General features: G+C 71.7%; 5 protein-coding genes across 7 annotated transcripts; 4 read left to right on the top strand and 1 right to left on the bottom strand.

Moving 5' to 3' along the window:
- Positions 1-122: 122 nt before the first annotated feature.
- On the bottom strand, positions 123-7,352 carry RBMS2 (RNA binding motif single stranded interacting protein 2). The gene is given in 18 exon segments (XM_065043695.1): positions 123-344; positions 442-453; positions 455-500; positions 502-518; positions 603-695; positions 697-711; positions 1,554-1,601; positions 1,707-1,730; positions 1,732-1,798; positions 1,877-1,923; positions 2,009-2,117; positions 2,202-2,282; positions 3,022-3,179; positions 3,271-3,362; positions 3,464-3,522; positions 3,602-3,750; positions 4,150-4,343; positions 7,261-7,352. Coding segments are annotated over 17 exon segments (1,164 nt in total). The 5' UTR covers positions 4,216-4,343; positions 7,261-7,352; the 3' UTR covers positions 123-263.
- LOC135576641 (aquaporin-2-like) lies at positions 6,654-9,177 on the top strand (the record flags this gene model as incomplete). Its single annotated transcript, XM_065043347.1, has 5 exons — positions 6,654-7,140; positions 7,718-8,038; positions 8,109-8,258; positions 8,554-8,634; positions 9,001-9,177. Coding segments are annotated over exons 1-5 (951 nt in total), but the record flags the coding sequence as incomplete, so codon positions are not given.
- Positions 9,178-10,731: 1,554 nt separating this feature from the next.
- On the top strand, positions 10,732-13,600 carry MIP (major intrinsic protein of lens fiber). 2 transcript variants are annotated; one of them, XM_065043682.1, is made up of 5 exons: positions 10,732-11,298; positions 11,608-11,772; positions 11,870-11,950; positions 12,259-12,538; positions 13,464-13,600. In XM_065043682.1, exons 1-4 carry the CDS (start codon positions 10,939-10,941, stop codon positions 12,481-12,483), a joined length of 831 nt encoding a protein of 276 aa, XP_064899754.1. In that variant the 5' UTR covers positions 10,732-10,938; the 3' UTR covers positions 12,484-12,538; positions 13,464-13,600. The 2 variants fall into 2 exon arrangements, with proteins under 2 accessions (XP_064899754.1, XP_064899753.1); XM_065043681.1 differs by having other exon boundaries at positions 12,259-12,547.
- Positions 13,470-20,642, top strand: TIMELESS (timeless circadian regulator). 2 transcript variants are annotated; one of them, XM_065043642.1, is made up of 29 exons: positions 13,470-13,600; positions 13,851-14,004; positions 14,085-14,199; positions 14,282-14,344; positions 14,433-14,534; positions 14,617-14,772; positions 14,858-14,991; positions 15,281-15,368; positions 15,457-15,633; positions 15,707-15,924; positions 16,019-16,122; positions 16,202-16,371; positions 16,447-16,566; positions 16,636-16,787; positions 16,864-16,961; positions 17,040-17,157; positions 17,879-18,080; positions 18,159-18,310; positions 18,378-18,463; positions 18,541-18,664; positions 18,750-18,832; positions 18,912-19,057; positions 19,143-19,323; positions 19,400-19,468; positions 19,539-19,657; positions 19,776-19,920; positions 20,008-20,047; positions 20,160-20,251; positions 20,335-20,642. In XM_065043642.1, exons 1-29 carry the CDS (start codon positions 13,504-13,506, stop codon positions 20,448-20,450), a joined length of 3,621 nt encoding a protein of 1,206 aa, XP_064899714.1. In that variant the 5' UTR covers positions 13,470-13,503; the 3' UTR covers positions 20,451-20,642. The 2 variants fall into 2 exon arrangements, with proteins under 2 accessions (XP_064899714.1, XP_064899712.1); XM_065043640.1 differs by having other exon boundaries at positions 20,005-20,047.
- A 34-nt stretch (positions 20,643-20,676) lies between these two features.
- On the top strand, positions 20,677-21,796 carry APOF (apolipoprotein F). Its single transcript, XM_065043680.1, has 2 exons — positions 20,677-20,820; positions 20,897-21,796. The coding sequence occupies exon 2, from the start codon at positions 20,917-20,919 to the stop codon at positions 21,775-21,777; it is 861 nt and encodes a 286-aa protein (XP_064899752.1). The 5' UTR covers positions 20,677-20,820; positions 20,897-20,916; the 3' UTR covers positions 21,778-21,796.
- Positions 21,797-22,249: the final 453 nt, after the last annotated feature.

The raw sequence follows: 22,249 nt of genomic DNA, 5'->3' as shown, positions 1-22,249 counted from the left end.
GCCTCTTTTTTATCTTTTTTTGCTTTTTTTTTTTTTTTTTTTTGCTTTTAGTTTTTTAGAAAACTCAGGAGGAAAAAAAAAACCCTCCGGGGGGGGGGGGTGGGTGGGCGGGGGGGGGGGCAGCGTGACCCCCCAGAACAGGGACGGGCCCCCCCCTCCCGGGTCAGGGTCCATCCCCAGGCAGCAGTGATGGGGTGGGGGGGGTCCCGGTCCAGCCCCTCCCGCAGTCCGGGGGTCCCCTCGGGCCGGCGCCCCCCCCCCCACTACTTGGGGTAGGGGTAGGGGAAGGCGCCGGGTTCAGACGGCGACTCGATGGGGCCGTGGGCCGGGGCGGCGCTGCCGTCCTGCGGGGAGGGGGCAGGTGGGTCTGAGACCCCCCCCAAGAACCCCCCCAAACTCCCCCCAGCCCCCCCCCCCCGCCCAGACACCCCCCCCACTCACCTCCAGCGGCAGCCGCGGGCGGCACCGGCGGGTACGGCGGGATGAAGGCGCCGGGGACGGGCGGCGGCGGGGACGTACTGGGTGGGGGGGGGCGGTGAATGGGGGGTCAGGGGGGTCTTGGGAGGTGAAAATAGGGGGGTTTAAAGGCGGGGGGGTCTTACCGTGCCGGCGCTGCCTAGAGAGAGGTGGCCGAGCTGCTGGGCCAGGGGGGCCACCACGGAGGGCTGGAGGGGGACGGCGTGGTCCACAGCGGGGGGCCAGAACCGCGCCCTGCATGGCCCATCAGCGGGGGGCACGGGGGGACGGGGCGGGGGGACACGGGGGGGATACAGGGGTGGAGGGGAGGACATGGGCCAGGGGGACATGGGGATGGGGGAGGACGTGGCGGGGGGATACAGGGATGGGGGGAAGACACGGGTCAGGGGGGAACACGGCGATGGGGAAGTGGGCACAGGGGTATACTGGGGCTGTGGGGACCCAGGTTTGGGGGATACACAGGGGCCAGGGAGCCCCAGGGTGCAGGTGGGGCGGGGCCATGGGGTGGGGCCATGGCAGTGGTGGGCGGGGCATGCTCGAAGGGGTGGGGCCATAGCAGAAGGGACAGGGCATGGCAGAAGAGGCGGGGCCATGACAGCAGTGGGTGGGGCGGTGGTAGCAGTGGGTGGGGCATGCCCGAATGGGGCGGGGGCCATGGCAGCAGTGGGCGGGAGGTGCCCGAATGGGGCGGGTCATGGAGCAGTGGGCGGGGGCATGGCTGAATGGGGCGGGGTCATGGCAGAAGTGGGCGGGGCACGCCAGAATGGGGCGGGTTCAAGGCAGCAGTGGGCGGGGCATGCCCAAATGGGGCGGGGGTCAAGGCAGCAGTGGGCGGGACATGCCCGAATGGGGTGGGGTCAAGGCAGCAGTGGGCGGGGCATGCCCGAATGGGGCGGGGCCATGGCAGCGGAGCACAGGGTGTGGCTGCAAACTGGGGTGGGGCCTGGAAAGATGTAAGGGCGGGGCACGCGGGGGCGGGGCACGCGGGGGCGGGGCACGCGGGGGCGGGGCACGCGGGGGCGGGGCACGCGGGGGCGGGGCACGCGGGGGCGGGGCACGCGGGGGCGGGGGCTCACCGTGGGTTGCACGAGGTACGATTGGTGCATCCAGGCAGGGCCGTGAACCTGCAGCAGCATTGAGGGGGGGTGGGAGCAGGCGGGGACTCCCCAAGCCCCCCACCCCTCCCCCTGCAGGGGACACCCCCTCCCAAACCCCTGCACCCCCCATACCTGGTAGGAGGAGACGGGGGAGGGGCAGGTAGGGCAGTGCGGGGGGGGCGATCATGCGGCTGGGGGCCAGGCCATAGGGTGCCGGGTAGAACCTGCGGGTGGGGGAGTCAGGGGTGGGGGGGGGGGGCACAACTAGCACCCCCCCACACCAGGGTCTGGGGGTCACCCACCCATTCTGCAGCGCTGTCGCGGGGTCATAGGCCAAGGTCACGGTGTTCTGGGGGGGCAAATGCGTCAGTGCTACCCCACATCCCCCCCAGCAGCTGTGGGGTGTGTGTCCCCCCGCCCCGGCCCCCCCTCACCGTGTCGCCGTCCCGCGCCCACGCTCTCCCGTTGGGCACAACTTGCTCTGGCTCTGTCGCTTCTTCTGCCCCCCCGTCCGCGAACTTGCAGAGCAGCGGGTCCGGGGGGCTGTGGGGAAGGGGGGGGACAATCAGAGCTGTGAGCTGCCACCCAGACCCCCCCCCAGTGCCTCATGACCCCCCCCCAGCTCACCTGGCACCCCCCGGGGGCATCTTGATGTACTTCCCGTTGAAGTGGGTGATGACGGCCTCGCACTTCTCCGTGGATTCCATGCTGGGGGGAGCGGGGCTGGGCCGGGGCCGCGCACGGGGCCCCCCGACCCCCCCCACCCTGTGTGGGCCTCCCCAGGCCCCTATGGATCCCCCCAGCCCTATGGAGCCCCCCAAGCACCCCCCTTCCTCCTGGCCACCCCCACCCCTCAGGCTGCCCACTACCCCTCCCAGCAAAGCCCACCTGTCCCCCCCACCCCCATGCGGACCCCCCAGACCCATGTGGACCCCCCCCAGTATCCCACATCATCCCAGGCACCCCCAGCCCCACCTGCTACCCTGTATTCCCCAGCAAAACCCACCTGCCCCCCCACCCCCATGTGGACCCCCCAGAACCATGTGGACCCCCCCCAGCATTCCCCCATCATCCCAGGCACCCCCAGGCCCACAGGCTGCCCTGTGCCCCCCCAGCAGAGCCCACCTGAGCCTCCCAGCCCCGTGTGGCTCCCCCAAGACCCGTGTGGACCCCCCTCCATACCCATGGGGACCCCCCAGCATTCCCCCATCATCCTGGGCACCCCCAGGCCCACACGCTGCCCTGTGCCCCCCCCAGCAGAGCCCACCTGAGCCTCCCAGCCCCGTGTGGCTCCCCCAAGACCCGTGTGGACCCCCCTCCATACCCATGGGGACCCCCCCAGACACCCCATATCCATGCAGCCCCCTAGCATCCCCCATCCTCCCAGGCATCCCCAGCCCCACAGGTCACCCCGCGGCCCCCCCAGCCCCACGTGGCCCCCCCATACCGTGCGAAGCCCACGCCGCGGCTGGCCCCGTGGGGGTCGCGCAGGATGCGGGTGGACACCACGGTCCCGAAGGGTTTCAGCAGCGCCTCCAGCTCCTGCTCGTCCACCCCGGGCGGCAGGTTCGAGATGTACAGGTTGGTGGGGTCCTGCTCCTGCTGCTGTGGGGGGGGGTCAGGGGGGTGTCTGGACCCCGTGGTGCCCAGGGGGGGTGTCTGGGTGTCTTGGGGGGGGGGGCAGGATGTGCCGTACCTTGGCCATCTGCGCCTGCACCCCGCTGGCCTTCAGCGCCGTCACCGCTTTCTGAGCCGCCGTGGGGCTGTCGAAGTCGACGAAGCCGTAACCTGAATGGGGGGGGGGGGGGACACACAGCCAGAAATGAGAGCGACCCCCCCCCCAGACCCCCCCCCAGACCCCTCTTACCACCCCCACAGCCTCCCCCAACCTTTGCACTTGTTGGTTGTCTTGTCCAGGATGGCTTTGGTGGAAACGATCTTCCCGTAGCTGGGGGGGGAAACGGGGGGTTCAGCGCCCAGCGGGGGCTGTGGGGGGGGACAGCGGGGACCCCCCCGACCCCACTCACGGCTGGCAGAGCTTGACCAGGTCCTGGTCGGTGGTGCCGGGGTGCAGCCCGCGGATGTAGAGGTTGGTTTTGCTGAGCTGGTCCGTGCCCCCCCCGGCGGGGCTGGGGCTGGGGGGGCCCAACGGCTGCGCCGGGGGCACATAGGGCTGCTGGGGGGGACGGGGGGGTGTCAGCACCCCGGATCCCCCGGGGATGTCTGTGCAGGGAGGATCTGACCCCCCCGGACCCTCCGTAGCCGCGGGACCCCCGGCCCGACACAGCCACGGGGATAGAGGGGAAACTGAGGCACGGGGGGGCCGTGACTCCCCGCGTGTCCCGCCCTGACCCCCGTCCCCGCGGGGGGCTCCCCCGGGTGTCCCCCCGCCCCTCCCCGGGCCTGCCGAGGATCCCGGTGCGATCCGCCGGGGGGGTGACCGGGCCCCGCCTGCGCTTCCCCCGCCCGCCACGGCCAACCCGGGGGAGGGGACGGCGGGTCCCCCTCCACCCCCGCGACCGGGGGTGTCCCGGGCCGGGATGGCGCTGCTGCGGCCCCGGGGGGGTCCCGGTACCTTCTTGCCGCCCTTGTTGTAGGTGAGCGCGGGGAGCGCGGAGCGCGGCGGCACCGACAGCAGCATTTTCCCGAGCGCGAGGGGCCGCGGCGGGGCGGGGCCGCGTGACGTCACGCGCGGAGCCAGCCTGGAATCCGCGCCGGCCCCGCGCCGCCGGGTCCTAGTGCCGACCCACCCGGGACCGGACTCCCGGCCTGCGGTGGGGGGGGGGGGGGGGGGGGGGGGGGGGGTTGGGGGGGGGTGTTTCCCGGTGCTGCCCCCCGCCCCGCCGCGGGGATGGATCCCCCCCCGCCCCGCCCCGGGTCCCAGCTCCCCGCTGGATGTTGCATTCAGTCGAGGCGTCGCCGGGGCGGGGGGACAGCGACACGAGGGGACAGGGACACGGGGGACAGCGACACGGGGGGACAGGGACACGGGGGACAGCGACACGGGGGGACAGGGACACAGGGGGACAGGGACACAGGGGGAATAGGGACACGGGAGGAACAGGGACACGGGAGGAACAGGGACACTGGGGGTAGGGACACGGGGGACAGGGACACGGGGGGCAAAAGGGACACGGGGGGATAAGGACACGGGGATAGGGACACGGGGGGACAGCAACACGGGGGGACAGGGTCACGGGTGGCAGGGACACGGAGGGACAGGGACACGGGGGATAGGGACACGAGGGGATAGGGACACGGGGGGATAGGGACATGGGAGGACAGGGACACAGGGAGAACAGGGATACAGTGGGATAGAGACACAGGGGGACAGGGGCACGGAGGACAGGGACACGAGGGTCAGGGACACGGGGGGACAGTGACACAGGCCGCCTGTGGGAGGGTGACACCGGGGGATCGTCCCACTCCCGGCAGCGACCCTTTCGCTATACCGGGACCTGCGCCCCGCCACACCGGGCGTCAACCGCGGGATCGCTCGGTCCCGAACACGCGGGACCCCACGGAGGGACGGTGCTGGCGGGGGCACTGCAGCCTTGGGGGCTGGACTAGGGTCCCCGCCCCACGGGGGTCACTGCGTGAGCTGCCCCGGCAGCGGGGACTCCATAGCGGCGGCGGGGACTCCATAGTGGTGGCGGGGCCGGTGGCGGCCGGAGCGCCCGTTCGGTAACGCGCGGTCCCTTTAAGCGCGGCTCCTTTAAGGCCGCCAAGCCCCGCCCCCCCGCCGCCATTACCCTTCGGCGGGGGCACTCGCCCCGCCCCGCGCCGCCCGCACCATGGGCGCGGCCATTTTGGAGCCGCCGATCACGTGCTCCCGCCCCACCCCGCGCCGCCATCGCGGCACCGCCTTTTCCCCCGTCACGTGACGCGGGCCGGTTCCGCCCCGATCTGAAGGCGGGCGGGGCGCCGCCATCTTGGCGCGCCCTTCCTTCCCCCCCCCCTCCCCCCCCCCCCCTCCCCCCGGCAGTACCGGGGGGTCCGAGGACCGGCAGCGCCCCCCCCGGGCACCCAGGGGCTCTGCGGGGGCAGGACCGGGGGTCCCAGCCCTGGGAGCCGTGGGGCTGGCGGAGCCGCTGCCGCCCCCTCGCCCCCCCGTGTCCCCCCGTGTCGCCCCCCCGTGTTTCCCCCGTCGCGGCGGCCCCGGGCGCGGATTGTTCTGGCTCTTTGCGGAACGTCAGCAGCCCCGGGTCCCCCCCCCGGGTCCCCCCCGTGCTGACCAGGCCCTTCCCGGCCCCGCTGACTCACCCCACGTGCGGCCGGGGCTGCTGAGCTGGCAGCGACACGGGGGGGACAGGGACACGGGGGGGACAGGGACACGGGGACAGGGACACGGGGGGGACAGGGACACGGGGACAGGGACACGGGGGGGACAGGGACATGGGGGATAGGGACACGGGGGGACAGGGACACGGGGGGACAGGGACACGGGGGGGACAGGGACACGGGGGATGGGGACACGGGGACAGGGACACGGGGGGGACAGGGACACGGGGGGACAGGGACACGGGGGGGACAGGGACACGGGGGATGGGGACACGGGGACAGGGACACGGGGGGACAGGGACACGGGGGGGACAGGGACACGGGGGGGACAGAGACACAGCGGGGACAGGGACACGGCGGGGACAGGGACATGGGGGATAGGGACACGGGGGATAGGGACACGGGGACAGGGACACGGTGTGGGTTAAGAGTCATGGGGGATGGGGACACGGGGGGACAGGGGCACGGGAGGGGCACAGGGACATGGGAACAAAGAGACCTGAGGACAGGGACACGGGGGGACAGGAACACGGGGGGGACGGGGACACGGGGGACAGGGACACAGGAGGGACAGGGACATGGTGTGGAATAAGAGTCACGGGGGATGGGGACACGGGGGGACAGCAACATGGGGACACTGGGGGGATAGAGACACAGGGGATGTGGACATGGGGGACAGGGACACAGGGGGACAGCAACACGGGGGACAGGGACACTGGGGGAATGGAGACATGGGGGGGCAGGCACACGGGGCAGTGGAGACACAGGGGGATGGGGACACGAGGGGGACAGGGACATGGCAGGGAGAGAGACACGGGGGACAGAGGCATGATGGGCAGGGACACGGGGGACAGGGACATGGGGGGCACAGGAACACCCGCGCCCTCGCCTGCCGCCCCCCCAGGCACCAGCACAGGGACACCCTTGTCCCCAAGCGCTCGTCACTGGGTATGGGGAGGTGCGTGTCCCCCCCAAAGCACCGTCCCCCCTGCCCCCCCACCCCGGCCTTTCATCTCACCCTTTCATCTCTCTCTGGTCGCTGTGGCAACACCCCGATGTCCCCATGCGTTGCCATGGCACCCAGGGATGCTCAGAGCCCCCCCGGACCCCCACAGCCCCCCGGGCTCTGCCCCATCCTCAGCCCCCCCAGCACCCCAGGGTGTCTTGTGCCCAGTGTGGGGCTCCCCCACACCCGGGGGGCGGCGGGGCTGGGGGGGTGGTGGCAGTGCCGGGGGTGTCCCCTCCCTGGCGTCCCTGTGCCAGCTGCGCCATGGCCATCGGGGAGGTAAGGCCCCGCGAGCCGCGCGGCCCCTTGGCCCCCCAAGCCCCCCTGAGCCCCCAGACCCACAGCACCCGGGGGGTGAGCGGGCAGCCCCCCAACCCATACAGACCCCCCAGTACCAACCCCTCCTGTAGCTCCTGCCCCTGGCGCTGTGACCGTCACCCCCCACAGCCAGGGCACCATCTTTGCCACCGTGGTGTCCCCGTTGTCACAGTGACCCTGGCAACAAGGTGCGCCAAGAAGCCCCCATCACCACAGTACCTGGTTACTGAGGTCCCCCATCACCCCATCATCGTGGTGCCCCATCCCCATGGCACCCCATCATCGTGGTCCCCCATCACCCCATCATCGTGGTCCCCCATCCCCATGGCACCCCATCATCGTGGTCCCCCATCACCCCATCATCGTGGTCCCCCATCCCCATGGCACCCCATCATCGTGGTCCCCCATCACCCCATCATCGTGGTCCCCCATCCCCATGGCACCCCATCATCGTGGTCCCCCATCACCCCATCATCGTGGTCCCCCGTCCCCACAGCACCCGGTCCCCACCGCGGTGACACCCACCCTGTGCCCCCAGGAGCTGCGGAGCGGCTGCTTCTGGCGGGGGGTGCTGGTGGAGGCAGCAGCGACCTTCATCTTCGTGGGGGTGGTCCTGGGCGCCTCGGCGTCCCCCGCGGCCCTGGCGCCGGCACTGGCCGGGGGGCTGGTGGCCGGGGCGCTGGGCTGTGCCCTCGGGGCGCCCCAGGCCAACCCGGCGCTCACGCTGGCGCTGATGTGCACCCGCAAGGTGGGCGCCCTGCGCGGGGTCACCGCGCTCCTGGCACAGTGCGCCGGGGCCACGCTGGCCGCCGCTGCCGCCCGCACGGCGCTGCCCCACGGCGCCAGCCTCGTCACCACGGTGAGTGTCCACATCCCCGTCCCGTCCCCGTCCCGGCGTCGTTGGTGCTGAGGCGGGGCTGTCGCGGCAGGTGGGGACGGGGACGGCGGGACAGGCGCTGGCCTGGGAGATTTTCGGCACCTTCCAGGTGGCGCTGGCTGCGTTCGGCACCGCCGGGCACGCGGCACCACATGGCGGGCTGGCCCTGGGCAGCGCCGTGGCTGCCGGCGCCCTGGCCGCGGTGAGGACCCCCAAACCCCTCCCGGGGCTGTGACCCCCACCCCAGACACCCAAACCCCACCCCGGGGCTGTGACCCCCATCCCAGACACCCAAACCCCTCCCTGGGGCTGTGACCCCACCCCAGACACCCCTGATCCCCCTCCAGGGCTGTGACCCCCACCCAGACACCCAAACCACCCCGGGGCTGTGACCCCACCCCAGACACCCAAACAGCCCCCGGGCTGTCACCCCCACCCCAGGCACCCCTGACCCCCCCGGGCTGTCACCCCCAGCTGTCCCCCCCTCCCTCCCGCAGGGGCCGTTCTCGGGGGGCTGCATGAACCCCGCGCGCTCGCTGGGTCCGGCCATTGTCACCGGCACCTGGGACGACCACTGGGTGAGTCAGCAGCACCCCCGGGTCCCCCCCCGAGACCCCAATGTGGGGGTGGGTGCCCCAGCTGCAGTGTGGGCCCCCCCCATTCCATCCCCACCCCAGCTCTTCCCTTTGGACAGGTCCCCCGTGGGACAGGTCACCCTCGGCTGCACCCCCAGTTCGGGTCCTCCTGGTCCCTCCCTCCCCGTGGTGTCCCCATCCCAAACGTGTGACCCCCCCCAACCTGGCACATGTTCCTCCCCAATTCACCATCCCCATGGCAGCGCCCGGCGTCCCCCCAGCCCCGCGTTCCCCCATCTATGGGGCACCCCTGTTGTGTGTCCCCCCCCCCAGCTCTGTGTCCCCCCCAGCCCTGACGTGTCCCCCCAGGTGTTCTGGCTGGGCCCGGTGCTGGGTGCGCTGCTGGCCGCGCTTTGCCACGACTTGCTCCTGGCCCCCGGTGCCCCCCGGGCGAAACTGGGCGCCTGCCTCACCTGCCGGGACGTGGCGCCGCTGGACACCCCCAGCCCGGCCCCCTCCTCGCCCTCCAACCGCAGCCCCCCGGCCCCCCCGACAGCCTGAGCCCCCCGCTCCCCCAACCCATGGAGGTGGCACGTGTGTCCCCACCACCCCTGAGAGTGACACCCGGTGCCCCCGACAACACGGTGCGGGGGTCGGGGAGGTTGCGGTGGCTCCATCACCCGCAACTCTCCTGGGGGGATTAAAAGTAGTTTTGAGTCAGAGCTGGTTAAGGTGTCACTGGGGGATCTCAGTGGCTCCATCACCCCCCAACTCTCCTGGGGGGATTTAAAGTGTTTAGGGGTCGGAGCTGGTTAAGGTGTCACTGGGGGGGCTCGGCGGCTCCATCACCCCCAGCTCTCCCGGGGGGACTGAAAGGGTTTTGGGTTGGAGCTGATTAAGGTGTCACTGGGGGGGTCTCAGTGGCTCCATCACCCCCCAGCTCTCCCGGGGGGATTGAACGTGTTTTGGGTGAGAGCTGGTTAAGGTGTCACTGGGGGGTCTCAGCGGCTCCATCACCTCCGAGCTCTCTCAGGGGGATTAAAAGTAGTTTGGGGTCGGAGCTGGTTAAGGTGTCACTGGGGGGTCTCGGTGGCTCCATCACCCCCCAGCTCTCCCGGGGGAACTGAAAGAGTTTTGGGTCGGAGCTGGTTAAGGTGTCACTGGGGGGTCTCAGCGGCTCCATCAACCCCCAGCTTTCCTGGGGGGATTGAAAGTGTTTTGGGGTTGGAGTGTCACTGGGAGGTCTCGGCGGCTCCATCACCCCCAGCTCTCCCGAGGGGACTGAAAGTGTTTTGGGTCGGAGCTGGTTGAGGTGTCGCTGGGGGTCTCGGTGGCTGCCAGCCCCCCGTCCCGCGCCCGCAGGGACACCCCAATGCCGGGTGCTCCCCCCAGGCCCACGTCCCCTCCCGCGGCCCCGTGGCGAGGGCGGGGGCCGGGACCCCCCAGCCTGTCCCGTGCCGGGGCGCTGAGCGCAGCAAACGCTTTGTGGCGGCCTCTGCAGCCCCGGCAGATTCCGGCGGGCGCCAATGGCCGCGCCTGGCCCTAATCCCCCCCCGGCCGGGGAATTAGCCCCCGCTAAGCCGGGCTGAATAACCCGCACAGACAACAGGGCTGGGGGGGGGAGCCCCCAGTGGGGCTGACCCGGGGGGGCACCCAGCACCCCCCACGTGGGGCTGGGAGAGGCTCCTGTCAGTGACACCCCAAAGTGTCCCCAAAACATGGGGGGGGGGGGGGGGTCTCAGTGCTGCCTGTGGGTCCCCAAGCATGGGGGTGTCCTCCCCCAAACCACACAGAGCCCCCCAGCTCTGGGGGGTCCCCACTATCCTGGGGATCAGGGGTTGCACTGGGGGGTGGTCCTGGCTGTCCTGGGCCCCCATGGGCCAGGTGGGGGTGTGGGGGTGTCCCGGGGGGGTCCTGGCTATCCTGGGGATGTCCTGGGGGGTCCCGGCTATCCCAGGGCTGTGGGGATGTCCTGGGGGGCTCCTGGCTATCCTGGGTCCCCATGGGCCAGTTGGGGGTGTGGGGGTGTCCCGGGGGGGGCCCTGGTTATCCTGGGGGTGTCCTGGGGGGTCCCAGCTATCCCAGGGGTGTGGGGTTTTCCCGGGGGGGTCCCAGCTATCCCAGGGCTGTGGGGTTGTCCCGGGGGGGTCCCTCTCTGCACGTCACCACCCCGGGCAGCGAAGCAGTTAACGGGGGGTGGCGGCGGTGGGATCCCACCCCCGGGGCCGGCCCCGGGGGGGCCTTATAAAGGTGGTGCTGGGCTCCCCCCGGAGAGGGGAGCGGGGCCGAGGGCAGCGGGGCCAGGCCATGCGGGAGCTGCGCTCGTCCGCTTTCTGGAGGGCCGTGCTGGCCGAGTTCCTGGGCAGCCTCCTGTACACCCTGCTGGGGTTGGGGGCCTCCCTGCGCTGGGCCCCGGGCCCCCCCAGTGTCCTGGGGGCCGCCTTGGCCTTTGGGCTGGCCCAGGCCACCCTGGTGCAGACGCTGGGCCATGTCAGCGGCGGCCACGTCAACCCGGCCATCACCTTGGCCTTGGTGATGGCGTCGCAGCTGTCGCTGCTCCGAGCCCTGGGCTACCTGCTGGCGCAGCTGCTGGGCGCCCTGGCCGGGGCCGGGGTGCTCTACGGGGTGACCCCGGCCCCCGTGCGCGGCACCCTCGGCCTCAGCGCGGTGAGAGGAGCCGGGCGGTTTGGGGGGGCTGGAGGGGTTGGGGTGCTGTGGGGCAGGGGGTCCATGAGGGGGTTTGGGGAACTGTGGGGGTGCGATGGAGGACTGAGGGGTTCGGAGGTGCTTGGGGGGTTTGGGGCATTGGGGATGGGGTTTAATGGGGGTCCAGGGGGTGCTGGGTGTTTGGGGGTGAGCGGGGATGTGGGGCTGGAGATGATGGGGGGTCTGCAGGGAACTGGAGGTGCGGAGGGGTTGGGTTCCAGGGAATGGGGGGAGTGGCTCCGCGGGGTGCTGAGCCCCCTCCCCACGCAGCTGCACCCCGGCGTGGGCCCGGGCCAGGGCACGGTGGTGGAGCTGCTGCTGACAGCCCAGTTCATCCTCTGCGTGCTCGCCAGCGTCGACGAGCGCCATGACGGGCGCCCCGGCTCCGCCGCGCTGCCCGTCGGCTTCTCCCTGGCCCTCGGCCACCTCTTCGGGGTAAGGGCGGCCGTGGGGACCCTTCCTTCGTGACCCGGGGGGGTGCAGGGCACCCCACTGCCCCATCCTCCCCCCACCGCCCCGTCTTTCCCCCCAGATCCACTACACAGGCGCCGGCATGAACCCCGCGCGCTCCTTCGCCCCGGCCGTCGTCACCCGCAACTTCACCAACCACTGGGTAAGTGTGTGCGGGGGAACCCCCCAAATCCCACCCCGGGCCCCCCACGCCCATCCCGGTCCTGCCCCAGCCGCGGTGTCCCCGTCGAGGGGGGGGCGGCTGCCAGGGCCACCCCGGTGACAGTGACAGTGACAGTGACAGCCCGCGGTGCCGCGCAGACGGGGCACAAGGAGCGCCCCCCCCACCAGCTGGTTTGTGGGTTCCCAAAGGGATAAGGGGGTGGGGGGGCTCCCCGAGGCGGGGGTGCCGGGGGTGCCGGGGGTGCCGGGGGTGCCGGGGGTGCCGGTGCCCACGCCGCCCCCCCGCAGGTGTACTGGGCGGGCCCGCTGCTGGGCGCGGTGCTGGGCGCGGTGCTGTACGAGTTCGCGCTGTGCCCGCGGCCGCGCAGCCTGGCCGAGCGCCTGGCCGCGCTCAAGGGAGAGGCCCCCGCGGCCGCCGCCGTCACCGCCGTCACCGCCGCCGCCGCCGCCGCGGAGCCGCCACCGGAGCCGCCTACCGCCGAGCCGCTGGAGCTGAAGACGCAGGGCCTGTAGGCCGGGCCCGGGCCCCCGCGCCCGCCCGCTGCTTTGCTGTGACGGGGCCGCCGCGGTGCGTGTGGTGCGTGTGTGTGCGGCGCGGCGGGCGGCGGCGGGGCTCCGGTACCGGTTACCGGCGCCCGGCCCGGCCGGGGCCGCCCCGCCCCGCCGCGGCGGGAGTCCTGTGTTCGGTGAATTAAACCTGCTCTTTTATTTTGGTAACCGCTCGCGGCCGTGGCCGGTACCGGGGGGACACCGGGAGGGACCGGGGGGGGGCACAACCGGGACCGCGTCGCCCCGGCAACCGCGCGGGGGCTGGCGGGAAGCGCCCGTTCCCGCGCCCGCGGGGGAGGCCCCGCCCTGTGGGTGCGGCTGCGCTGCAGCGCGGCCCGCTCTTAAAAGGGCAATGCCAGTGAAAGCCGCCCCTTCTCCAGGGTGAGCCGCGGGGGGGGCCGCAGCACCCCAGTTGGGGAGCGGGGATGCGCCGGTGCCGCACCCGAGGGGAGGGGCTGCGGGGCAACTCCCGCCGGTCCGTGCCGGTGGCGCGTGACGGGAGGTGGGGACAAGGGCCCACCGGGGCTTCTCCGGTAGGGAGTTGCCGCTTGAAGGCCGCGGGCGGGGCGGGGCTTCCCGCCGCGGGAACTGGGGCGGTTGTGTAACACCGCCCCCGCGCCGGGTCCCGGGACCGCGAGGGCGACGAGACGGGGCCGGCGGTGAGAGCGGGGGGACCGGGGGACCGGGGCGGCCTGGAGCCCGGGGGGCGCGGCGGGACCGGGACCGGGACCGGCACCGGCCCGCGCTCCGGTATCCGGTGGGCCGCGAAGGGGAATCCCCGCCGGTGCCCCGCTCCCGGGAACCGCGGCATCGGGGCCGGTGGATGCCCCGGGAAGGGGTGGGGGCTGCCCGAAGCTGGCCGGTGCCCCGGTACCGGCCGGTGGAACCCCAGAACGGGGAGGCGCGGGGGGCACCCGGCGGCGGCGCTGACGCCCGTCCCGCAGGCGGCCCCCGGTTCCCGGTCCCGGCGCCCCGGTGCGCTGCATGGACTGGTACATGATGAACTGCGAGCTGCTGGCGACCTGCAGCGCCCTGGGCTACCTGGAAGGGGACGTGTACCACCGGGAGCCCGACTGCCTGGGTAGGTGCGGCGCGGGGGGGGGGCTCACGGGCCCATTACAGAATCACGATAGTTATCTAATTGCCCTTTTTCCTGATAAGAAACCAGCGCTGTCCCACTCAGCAGCGATCCAGGTTTCTGCCAGTTTGCCAAGAAAACGTGTCAGAAATGGCTGGCAACACATCAGCCTGACATGTGGGGAGATGAACTTACTATTATCATAGCTAAAAATTAGATTTATGAGCCCTATTTCTGCTACCCCCCCCTCTAGAGAGCGTCAAGGACCTGATCCGGTACCTGCGCCATGAGGACGAGACGCGGGACGTGCGGCAACAACTGGGGGCGGCCCAGATCCTGCAGAACGACCTGCTGCCCATCATGGTGCAGTACCCGCAGGACAAGGTGCTTTTCGATGCCGTCATCAGGTACCTGGGGGCTGGAGGGGCGTGGGGGGGGGGTCCCTGCGGAGCCGGGGTCCCTCATGTCCCCCCCAACCCGCTCGTAGGTTGATGGTGAACCTGACGCAGCCGGCGCTGCTCTGCTTTGGCAAAGTGCCCGCGGACGCCGCCTCCCGGCACCACTTTCTGCAGGTCCTGTCCTACCTGCAGGCTTACAAAGAGGTGAGGCTGCCCCGGGGAGGGGCCTCTGGGTGGGTGGGGGGCTCTGCTGGGTGCCCCCAGACCCACACGGGGGTCTCTGCAGGCGTTCGCCAGTGAGAAAGTTTTCGGGGTGCTCAGCGAGAAGCTCTACGACCTGCTGCAGCTGGTGAGTCCCGTGTCCCCGCGCGGCTCCTGGGGTCTGTCCCCACCCGGGGGGGTCCCCACGGGCGCCCCTCACGGCTCCGTCACCCCAGGACTGGGAGCAGCGGCAGGAGGAGGACACACTGCTGATCGAGAGGATCCTGCTGCTGCTGCGCAATGTGCTGCACGTCCCCCCGGACCCCGCGGAGGAGAAGGTACTGGGACACGGCCCTTCCCCAGCTCCCCGGGGACCCCCCGCTCTGCCTGCTGAGCGCCCCCCGCCCGCTGTCCCCCCAGGGTGTGGACGGTGACGCCAGCGTGCACGACCGGGTGCTGTGGGCGCTGCACATCAGCGGCATGGACGACCTGCTCAAGTTCCTGGCCAGCGCCCAAACGGAGCAGCAATGGGCCCTGCACGTGCTGGAGATCATCTCCCTCATGTTCCGTGACCAGGTGAGCCGGGCCGGGGGGCGGCGGGGCCGGGACCCCCCCTGGATCCCCCCAGATCCCCCCGCAGCGCTGACGGTGCTGCCTGTAGAACCCGGAGGAGCTGGCGGCGCTGGGACAGGGACAAGCGGCCGATGAGCACGGGGAGGACACGCGGGAGCTGGAGACCCTGCGGCAGCGGGAGCTGGCAGAGAAGAGGGCACGAGTGCTGCAGCGCCCGTCCAGGTGACAGGGGGGACACCCCCGTGGTGGGGCTGGGACCAGGACCCCTGTGATGGGGCCAGGACCCTGTGATGGGACCAAGACCCCCAAGACCCCCATGATGGGGCTGGGACCCCCATGATGGGGCTGGGACCAAGACCCCCGTGACGGGGCCGGGACCCCCATGACGGGGCCGGGACCCCCATGACGGCGCTGGGACCAAGATCCCCGTGATGGGGCCGGGACCCCCATGATGGGGCTGGGACCCCCGTGATGGGGCCAGCACCACTCAACCCACGTCCCCCCACCCCAGGCACTCCCGCTTTGGCGGCTCCTACGTCCTGCAAGGCCTGAAGGCGATCGGCGATCACGACATCATCTTCCATAAGGGGCTGCACAACGTGAGCGCAGGGACGGGGACGTGGGGGGGACACGCTGGGGTGACACGGTGCCACAAACCCCATCCGCTCCCTCCTTGTCCCGCCGCAGCTGAAGAGCTACAGCCACGACCTGGGCAAGGAGCCGCGGCGGGTGCCGCGGCGGCGTCGGGCGGCCCCCGAGGCCGAGCCCCCCCGGCGCTCCGCCCGCAACGTGCGGCTCTTCCTGCGCCACTTCTGCCAGGATTTCCTGGAGGGCTGTTACAACCGCCTGATGCTGCTGGTCAAGGTGAGCGGCCGGGGCTGCGGGACCCCCAACCGGGCTCGTGGGAGCCCCTGCTGAACCCCCCTATCACCCCCAGGACCAGCTGGTGCGGGAGAAGGCTCAGCAGCACGATGAGACCTATTACCTGTGGGCCAGCGCCTTCTTCATGGCCTTCAACCGGCGGCGCGGCTTCCGCCCCGAGCTGGTGTCCGAGACCGTGGGCGTCCGCGCCTTCCACTTCATCGAGCAGAACCTCACCGCCTACTACGAGATGGCGCTGATGGACAAGAAGGAGGCGGCGACCTGGGCCCGCAGGTGAAGTCGGGGACCCCCTGGGTGCTTGGGACGCCCCCCATGTGCTTGGGACCCCCCTGGGTGCGGGTCCTGCCCTGACGCTGCCCATCCGCAGGATGCACTTGGCCTTGAAGGCGTACCAGGAGCTGCTGCGCACGGTGCAGGAGATGGACCGGTCCCCCGAGCAGGCGGTGCGGGACAGCAGCCAGGTCATCAAGAGTGAGTCCGTCTGTCCCGCCACCCCCGCCGCGGTCCAACGCCGGCACCCCTCAACTGACCCCCCGCTTCTCGTCCCCAGGCAACATCTTCTACCTGATGGAGTACCGGCAGCTCTTCCTCACCCTCTTCCGCAAGTTCGACGAGACCAAGCAGCCGCGCAGCTTCCTGCGGGACCTGGTGGAGACGGCCCATCTCTTCCTCCGCATGCTCGAGCGCTTCTGCCGCGGCCGCACCGGCCTCGTGGTGCAGGTGGGATGCGGCCGCCTCGCTGGGGGGTCTCTGGAGGGCCACTTGTCCCCCCGTGACCCCGTCCTCGTCCCCCAGAGCAAGCGTGTGCGGAGGAGGAAGAAGAAGCCGGTGGTGGCCGCAGCCCCGGCCCCGCAGCCGCCCGAGCTGGAGGAGCTGTGGGCAGCGCTGGCTCCGCAGCTCCAGGGCTGCCTGCAGGTACGGGGGGGACCCGGCGCCGCGGGGGACACCGGGGGTGTCACAGGGTGACAGCGGCGTCACACACAGGGCGAGGTGCCCCTCCCCGAGGACCTGGTGCCCTTCGACGCCGCCTCGGAGGTGCCGGTGGAGGAGCAGCGTGTGGCGGCGCTGCTGCAAATCCAGGGGTGTCTGCGGGACGGCCGAGTCCCCCCGGCGCTGCGGCTGCTCCGCGCTGCAAGGTACCGGCACCCCGGTCCCCGTCCCCACGTGGGCAGGGCTGTGGGGACGCGGTGCCAGCCTGTCCCCGCTCCCCAGGGACGTGTGGCCCGAAGGGGACGTGTTCGGAGCCCCCGACGCGGGGCCGGCCGAGGAGACGCGGCTGCTGCGGGAGATCCTCTTCGCTCCCCTGCCCCGTGAGTCCCCGGCCGGCGGCACCGGGACCTGGGGGGGCTGTGCCGGGGTGCCCCGGTCCCTCAGCACTGTCCCCGCAGAGCCCGCGCCCCCCGATGCTGAGGAGCCAGAGGAGGAGGAGGAGGAGGAGGAGGAAGAAGAGGAAGAGGCCGTGCAGGTGTCGGAGAAGGAGTTCAACTTCCTCGACTACTTGAAACAGTGAGAGGGGCAACAGAGGGTCCAGGGGTGGCCCTGTTGACCGAGGGGGTTCCGGGGGTGGCCCTGTTGACTGGGGGGGGCCTGGGGCTTGGTCCTGTTGACTGGGGGTTCCTGAGGGTGGGCCTGCTGACTGGGGGGGTCCTGGGGATTGCAGGGGGTGGCCGTGCTGACCCTGGGGGTCCAGGGGTGGCCATATTGACTGGGGGGGTCCAGGCTGACCCTGCTGACCAGGGGGTTCCGGGAGATTCCAGACCTGGCTGTGCTGACCTGGGGGTCTAGGGGTGGCCATATTGAGCATGGGGGTTCTGGGGGTGGCCCTGCTGACCTGGGGGGTTCAGGGGGATTCTAGGGGGTGGCCTTGCTGACCGGGGTGTCCAGAGGTGGCCGTATTGACCATGGGGGTTCCAGGGCTGACCCAGCTGACCATGAGGCTCTGGGGGTGTCCCTGCTGACCTGGGGAGTCCGGGGGGGTCTGGGCTGACCCTGCTGACCAGGGGATTCCAGGGGGTGTCCCTGCTGACCTGGGGGTCCAGGGCTGACCCTGCTGACTACGAGGCTCTGGGGGTGTCCCTGCTGACCAGGGGAGTCCAGGGGATTCCAGGGGGTGTCCCTGCTGACCTGGGGGTCCAGGGGTGTCCGTGCTGACCTGGGGGTCCAGGGGGGTCCCTGCTGACCGTGGGGGTTCCGGGGGTGTCCCTGCTGACCGGGGAGGTCCCTGCAGGTTTGCCTGCGCCCCCGTGGTGCGGGCGCTGGTGCTGCTGCTGCGGGGGTACGAGCGCAACAGCCCCCGCACCAACCACTGCGCGGCGCGGCTGCTGCACCGCCTGGCCCGCGACCTGCGCATGGAGGCCCTGCTGTTCCAGCTCTCCCTCTTCGCCACCTTCCACCGCCTGCTCAGCGACCCCGCGGCCGCCGCGCACCAGGTCCGCCCCGTTCCCCTTCCCCGGGGAGGGGTCCGTCCCCGTGTCCCCCCACCCAGCTCTCCCTCCCCCTGCCTGTAGGAGCTGGTGGCCTTGGCCAAGTTCATCCTGGGCAAGTTCTTCGCGCTGGCGGCCACCAACAAGAAAGCCTTCGTGGAGCTGCTCTTCTGGAAGAGCCCGGCGGCCGTGTGGGAGATGACCCAGGGCTACAGTTCCCTGCGCGAGGGCGAGGGGTGAGTGGGGCTGGGGAGGGGGCTGCGGCGCCCCCGTCACCCCCCTCACCTCTCCTCACCCCCCCAGGGCTGTCAGGAGCCGGGTGCCCCCCTGGACCCCCCAGGAGGAGCAGGAGCTGCGGGAGCTCTACTGGAAGTACAAGGAGGTGGAAGGTACCAGGGGGTGCAGCGGGACCCCTGCGGGGGGGCTGCGGGGGCTCCCTCACTGCAGCCCCCCCCACCTCCCGCAGGCCAGGACGTGGTCTCCGCCATCCTGGCGCAGCTCCGGGCGCCCGGGCGGACGCGGCGGCAGGTGGTGAAGCAGCTGGTGTGGCTGGGTCTGGCCGCCAGCGCCAGGGACTTCCCGCGGGACAGGTGGGTTGGGACCCCCCCCCCCCATCCCGGGGCTCCCCCTCGCCCTGGGGTGGGGACCCATGGCCATGTGTGTCCCCCCCCCTAGAAAGGGCACCCGCATCGTGCTGTGGACACAGGAGCAGGAGGAGGAGCTGACGCGGCTCTTCGAGGAGTTCCAGGGCTCGGATGGTGAGTGGGGCTCGGGTGAGTGGGGGGGACACAGCCTGACCCCCCTCCTGACCCCCATCCTGACCCCCCGTCCCCACAGACGTCCTGGGGAACATCATGAAGCACCTGACGGCGCGGCGGTCGCGGGCTCGCGTGGTGGAGAAGCTGCTGGGGCTGGGGCTGGTGGCGGAACGCAAGGAGCTCTACAAGAAGCGCCGCAGGAAGGGCCAGGGCCCCCCCGTGCCGGTACGGGGGACTGGGGGGGATCCCCGAGCCGTGCCCATGGGTGCTGCCCCCCTGCATGCACCCCGACACCCCCCCGTCCCCCCAGGGTGCAGCGGGTGCCCCAGCGGTGCCGGCCCAGGACAGCTCGGCAGAGGACGGGGACAGCGAGGAGGAGGAGGAGGAGGAGGAGGAGGAGGATGAAGAAGGGGAGGAAGGGCCCATGGAGGAGCACGGGGCGCCCGAGGAAGGAGCCGGGGGGCGCCTGGTTTATCGTCTGCATCGGGAAGGTGGGCGAGGGGCTGTGACCCCCAGGTTGGGCTTGTCACCTGGGGCCATGTCCCCTCTCACTCCCCTTGTCCCCAGGCCTGGGGGGGCCCCTGCGGTGGCTGCAGACCTGCCTGCGCAGGACGGCGGGGGACCGCGAGGAGGACGGTGAGCGGCTGGGGGACACGGGGGCGGCCGTGGGGGTGACGGTGCCGGCCTGACGCTGCTCTGCGCCCAGGTGTGTCCCACCCGGTGCCGCTGGTGCCACTGACCGAGGAGAACGAGGACGCCATGGAGAACCGGCGCTTCCGCGCCCTGCTGCGGCAGCTGGGGCTGCGGCCCCCCGCCAGCGAGCAGGTGCGGTCCCCGTCCTTATCCCCGTCCTTATCCCCGTCCTTGTCCCCATCCTTGTCCCCATCCTTGTCCCCATGCCCTCGCTCTGGCCCAGCCCTGCAGTGCCTCCTGTCTCCTCCAGGAATCCTTTTGGCGCATCCCGGCCGCCCTGACGCCGCAGCAGCTCCGCCGCGCAGCCGCCTCCATCGCCCACCGCGGCCCTGACCCCCCGGGCTCCCCACAGGGGCTGCTGGAGTCCCCCGGGTGTCCCCAGGACCTGGATGCAGGTGAGGGGCTGGGCTGGGGGTGCAGGACGTGGCCGGGGTCTCCCCGCCATGGAGTCGCCCATCAATCCCTTTACTTATCCCCAGCAGCAGAGCAGCCGCCGGCCGGGCTGGGATCGGACTCGGAGAGGTGAGAACCTTGTGCTGGCCCCACCGCAGGGTCCTGTCCCCGCTCGGGGGTGTCCTGTCCCCGCTCGGGGGGGTTCGTCCCCCGGTGCGGCGCTGACCCCTCCGTGCCGCAGCGAGGAGCCGGTCCCCGTCCCCAGCCCGGTGCAGCCGGGCACCAAGCGCCGCCGGGAGCTGGACAGCGAGGACGAGGCCGCGGGGAGCTCAGGTGGGTTCTCCGGGGGCTGCGGGGGCTCTGCCCCTGCGGTGCATCCCCCTGGCCGGGGGGCTCAGCCCCCTCCCCGCCCCCAGGTGCAGAACCGGCCCCCGCAGCCCCCGGCTCCGAGGAGGATGAGGCCGAAGAGCCGCAGCCCCCAGGGAGGCGGAAACGTGTCCGGCGCGTGGAGGAGGAAGAGGAGGAGGATTGAGCTCTCCCTGGGCTCTCTTCTGGGTTTCTGTGGGTTTAAAGCTGGTTTTAAGGGCGCTGTGGAAGCAGGCGGCTCTCAGCCCTCTCGCCTTCCATGGTGGTTTTACCCCAAACTCCTTTCTTCTTTCAGCTTATTTTTTCTCTGATACCTTTTAAATCTGGAAAGAGACCAAATAAATAAACGCAGCTCTTGGCTTTGCCTGTTGTGTGAGTCTGGGGGTCCGGGGGGCGGGGGTGGGAGCCGCTGTGTCCCCACACTGGGGGACAGGGACAGGCCCCCTGTGTCGCAACATCTGATAACGGCGGCTATAAAGGGGCCGCGGGGGCAGCGGCCGCGGCGGCTGGACGGGACAGGGGACGGCGGCGGACGGGTGAGCCGGGCGTGGGGGCGGCGGGGGCCCTGGCTGCGGGGGGGCTGACGGGGCTCTGCTCCCTCTATCTCCACAGGCCGCCCTGGAGCTGCCACCATGGCTTGGCATCTGCTCTTCCTCCTCCTCCTCCTCCTCCTGGGCAGCCGCCCCCTCTCCGCCGTCCCCCATGCGCCGGGTGACGATGACGGGGCCGCAGCGCGGGTGCTGCTGGCACAGCTCGCCCAGGACATTCCCCCGCGGGCACTGCCGGGGCGCGGGGTCTTGTGCCAGGACCTGTGCCCCGAGTCCCTGCCCGGCTTCTCCCGGCTGCCGCCGGCGCCGCGCGCCCTGGCCCGCGCCGCCATGGCCCTGGCGCTGAGCGCGGCCGCCTGCGCCCCCCAGGCCGAGGCCGCGGTGCTGGGGCTGTGCCGGGAGATGGGGGACCGGGCGGCCGCGGCGCTGCTGCGGGGGCTGGCACGGCTGCGGGACACCCCGGCCCCCACGGCGCTGCCGCTGCTGCTCAGCCTGGCGCGGCCGGGGGGTTCTGCCACCGCGTTGCCCTGCGCGGCGGCGCTCAGGAACAGGACCCACACCCAGCTGTGCCGCCGCATCCCCCGGCGGTGGCGGCGGGAGGACGGGGACCCCTGCGACCCGCCGGGGGAGCAGGAGGCCCACAGGGTGCTGGAGTGGGTGCCGACTGTCAGCACCTTCTACAACCTGGGCACCAGCATCTACTTCGCCTTCCAGGGCTGTGACGCCGAGGCCTCGGCGCGGGCGCTGGAGGTGGCCGAGGACCTGGGCTACGCCGGGCTGGCCGCCCTGGCCGCTGCTGTCGGTGGCCCCGTGGGGCTGGGGGTGCAGCTGGGGCTGCAGCCGGGGCTCAAGGCTGGGGTGCGGGCGCTCATCGGCTACTTCACCGCCGAGCAGGACCCCCCGCCGGCCCCCACCGCCCACAGCGGCCCCGTCCTCATCATCTGAATAAAGGTCCCGTGTGGCAGCTCCGTGTCCCTGTCCCTGGCTGGGGGTGTTGGCACCGATCAGTGCGGGGCCACTCTGCCCTGGGGCATGGGGACCTTGGCGCCGCGGGGTGGCCTTGTCTGAACCACGTGCTGGCAGCTGACCCGTCCCTGTCACTGTCCTTGTCCCACCCAGCGTGCCCTGCCTGGCTCCGGGTCCCACGGTCCCCATGTCCCTGTCCCCATGTCCTGTCCCCATTTCCTGTCCCCATGTGCCTGTGCCCAGGTCCCTGTCCCCATGTCCTGTCCCCATGTGCCTGTTCCCATGTGCCTGTCCCCATGTCCTGTCCCCATGTGCCTGTTCCCATGTGCCTGTCCCCAGGCCCCTGTCCGCATATCCTGTCCCCATGTCCTGTGTCAGTCGCCCCGTCCCGTCCCGCCCCGTTCCCTCTCTAGTCCCTCCCTTCCCCTGACTCCGCCCCTTTCTGCCCCCG

Source organism: Columba livia, chromosome 29 (assembly GCF_036013475.1).
Source record: "Columba livia isolate bColLiv1 breed racing homer chromosome 29, bColLiv1.pat.W.v2, whole genome shotgun sequence".
Classification (NCBI taxonomy): Eukaryota; Metazoa; Chordata; class Aves; order Columbiformes; family Columbidae; genus Columba; species Columba livia.
The sequence above is the reverse complement of the archived record's forward strand: the minus strand, read 5'-3'. Positions and strand labels throughout refer to the sequence as shown.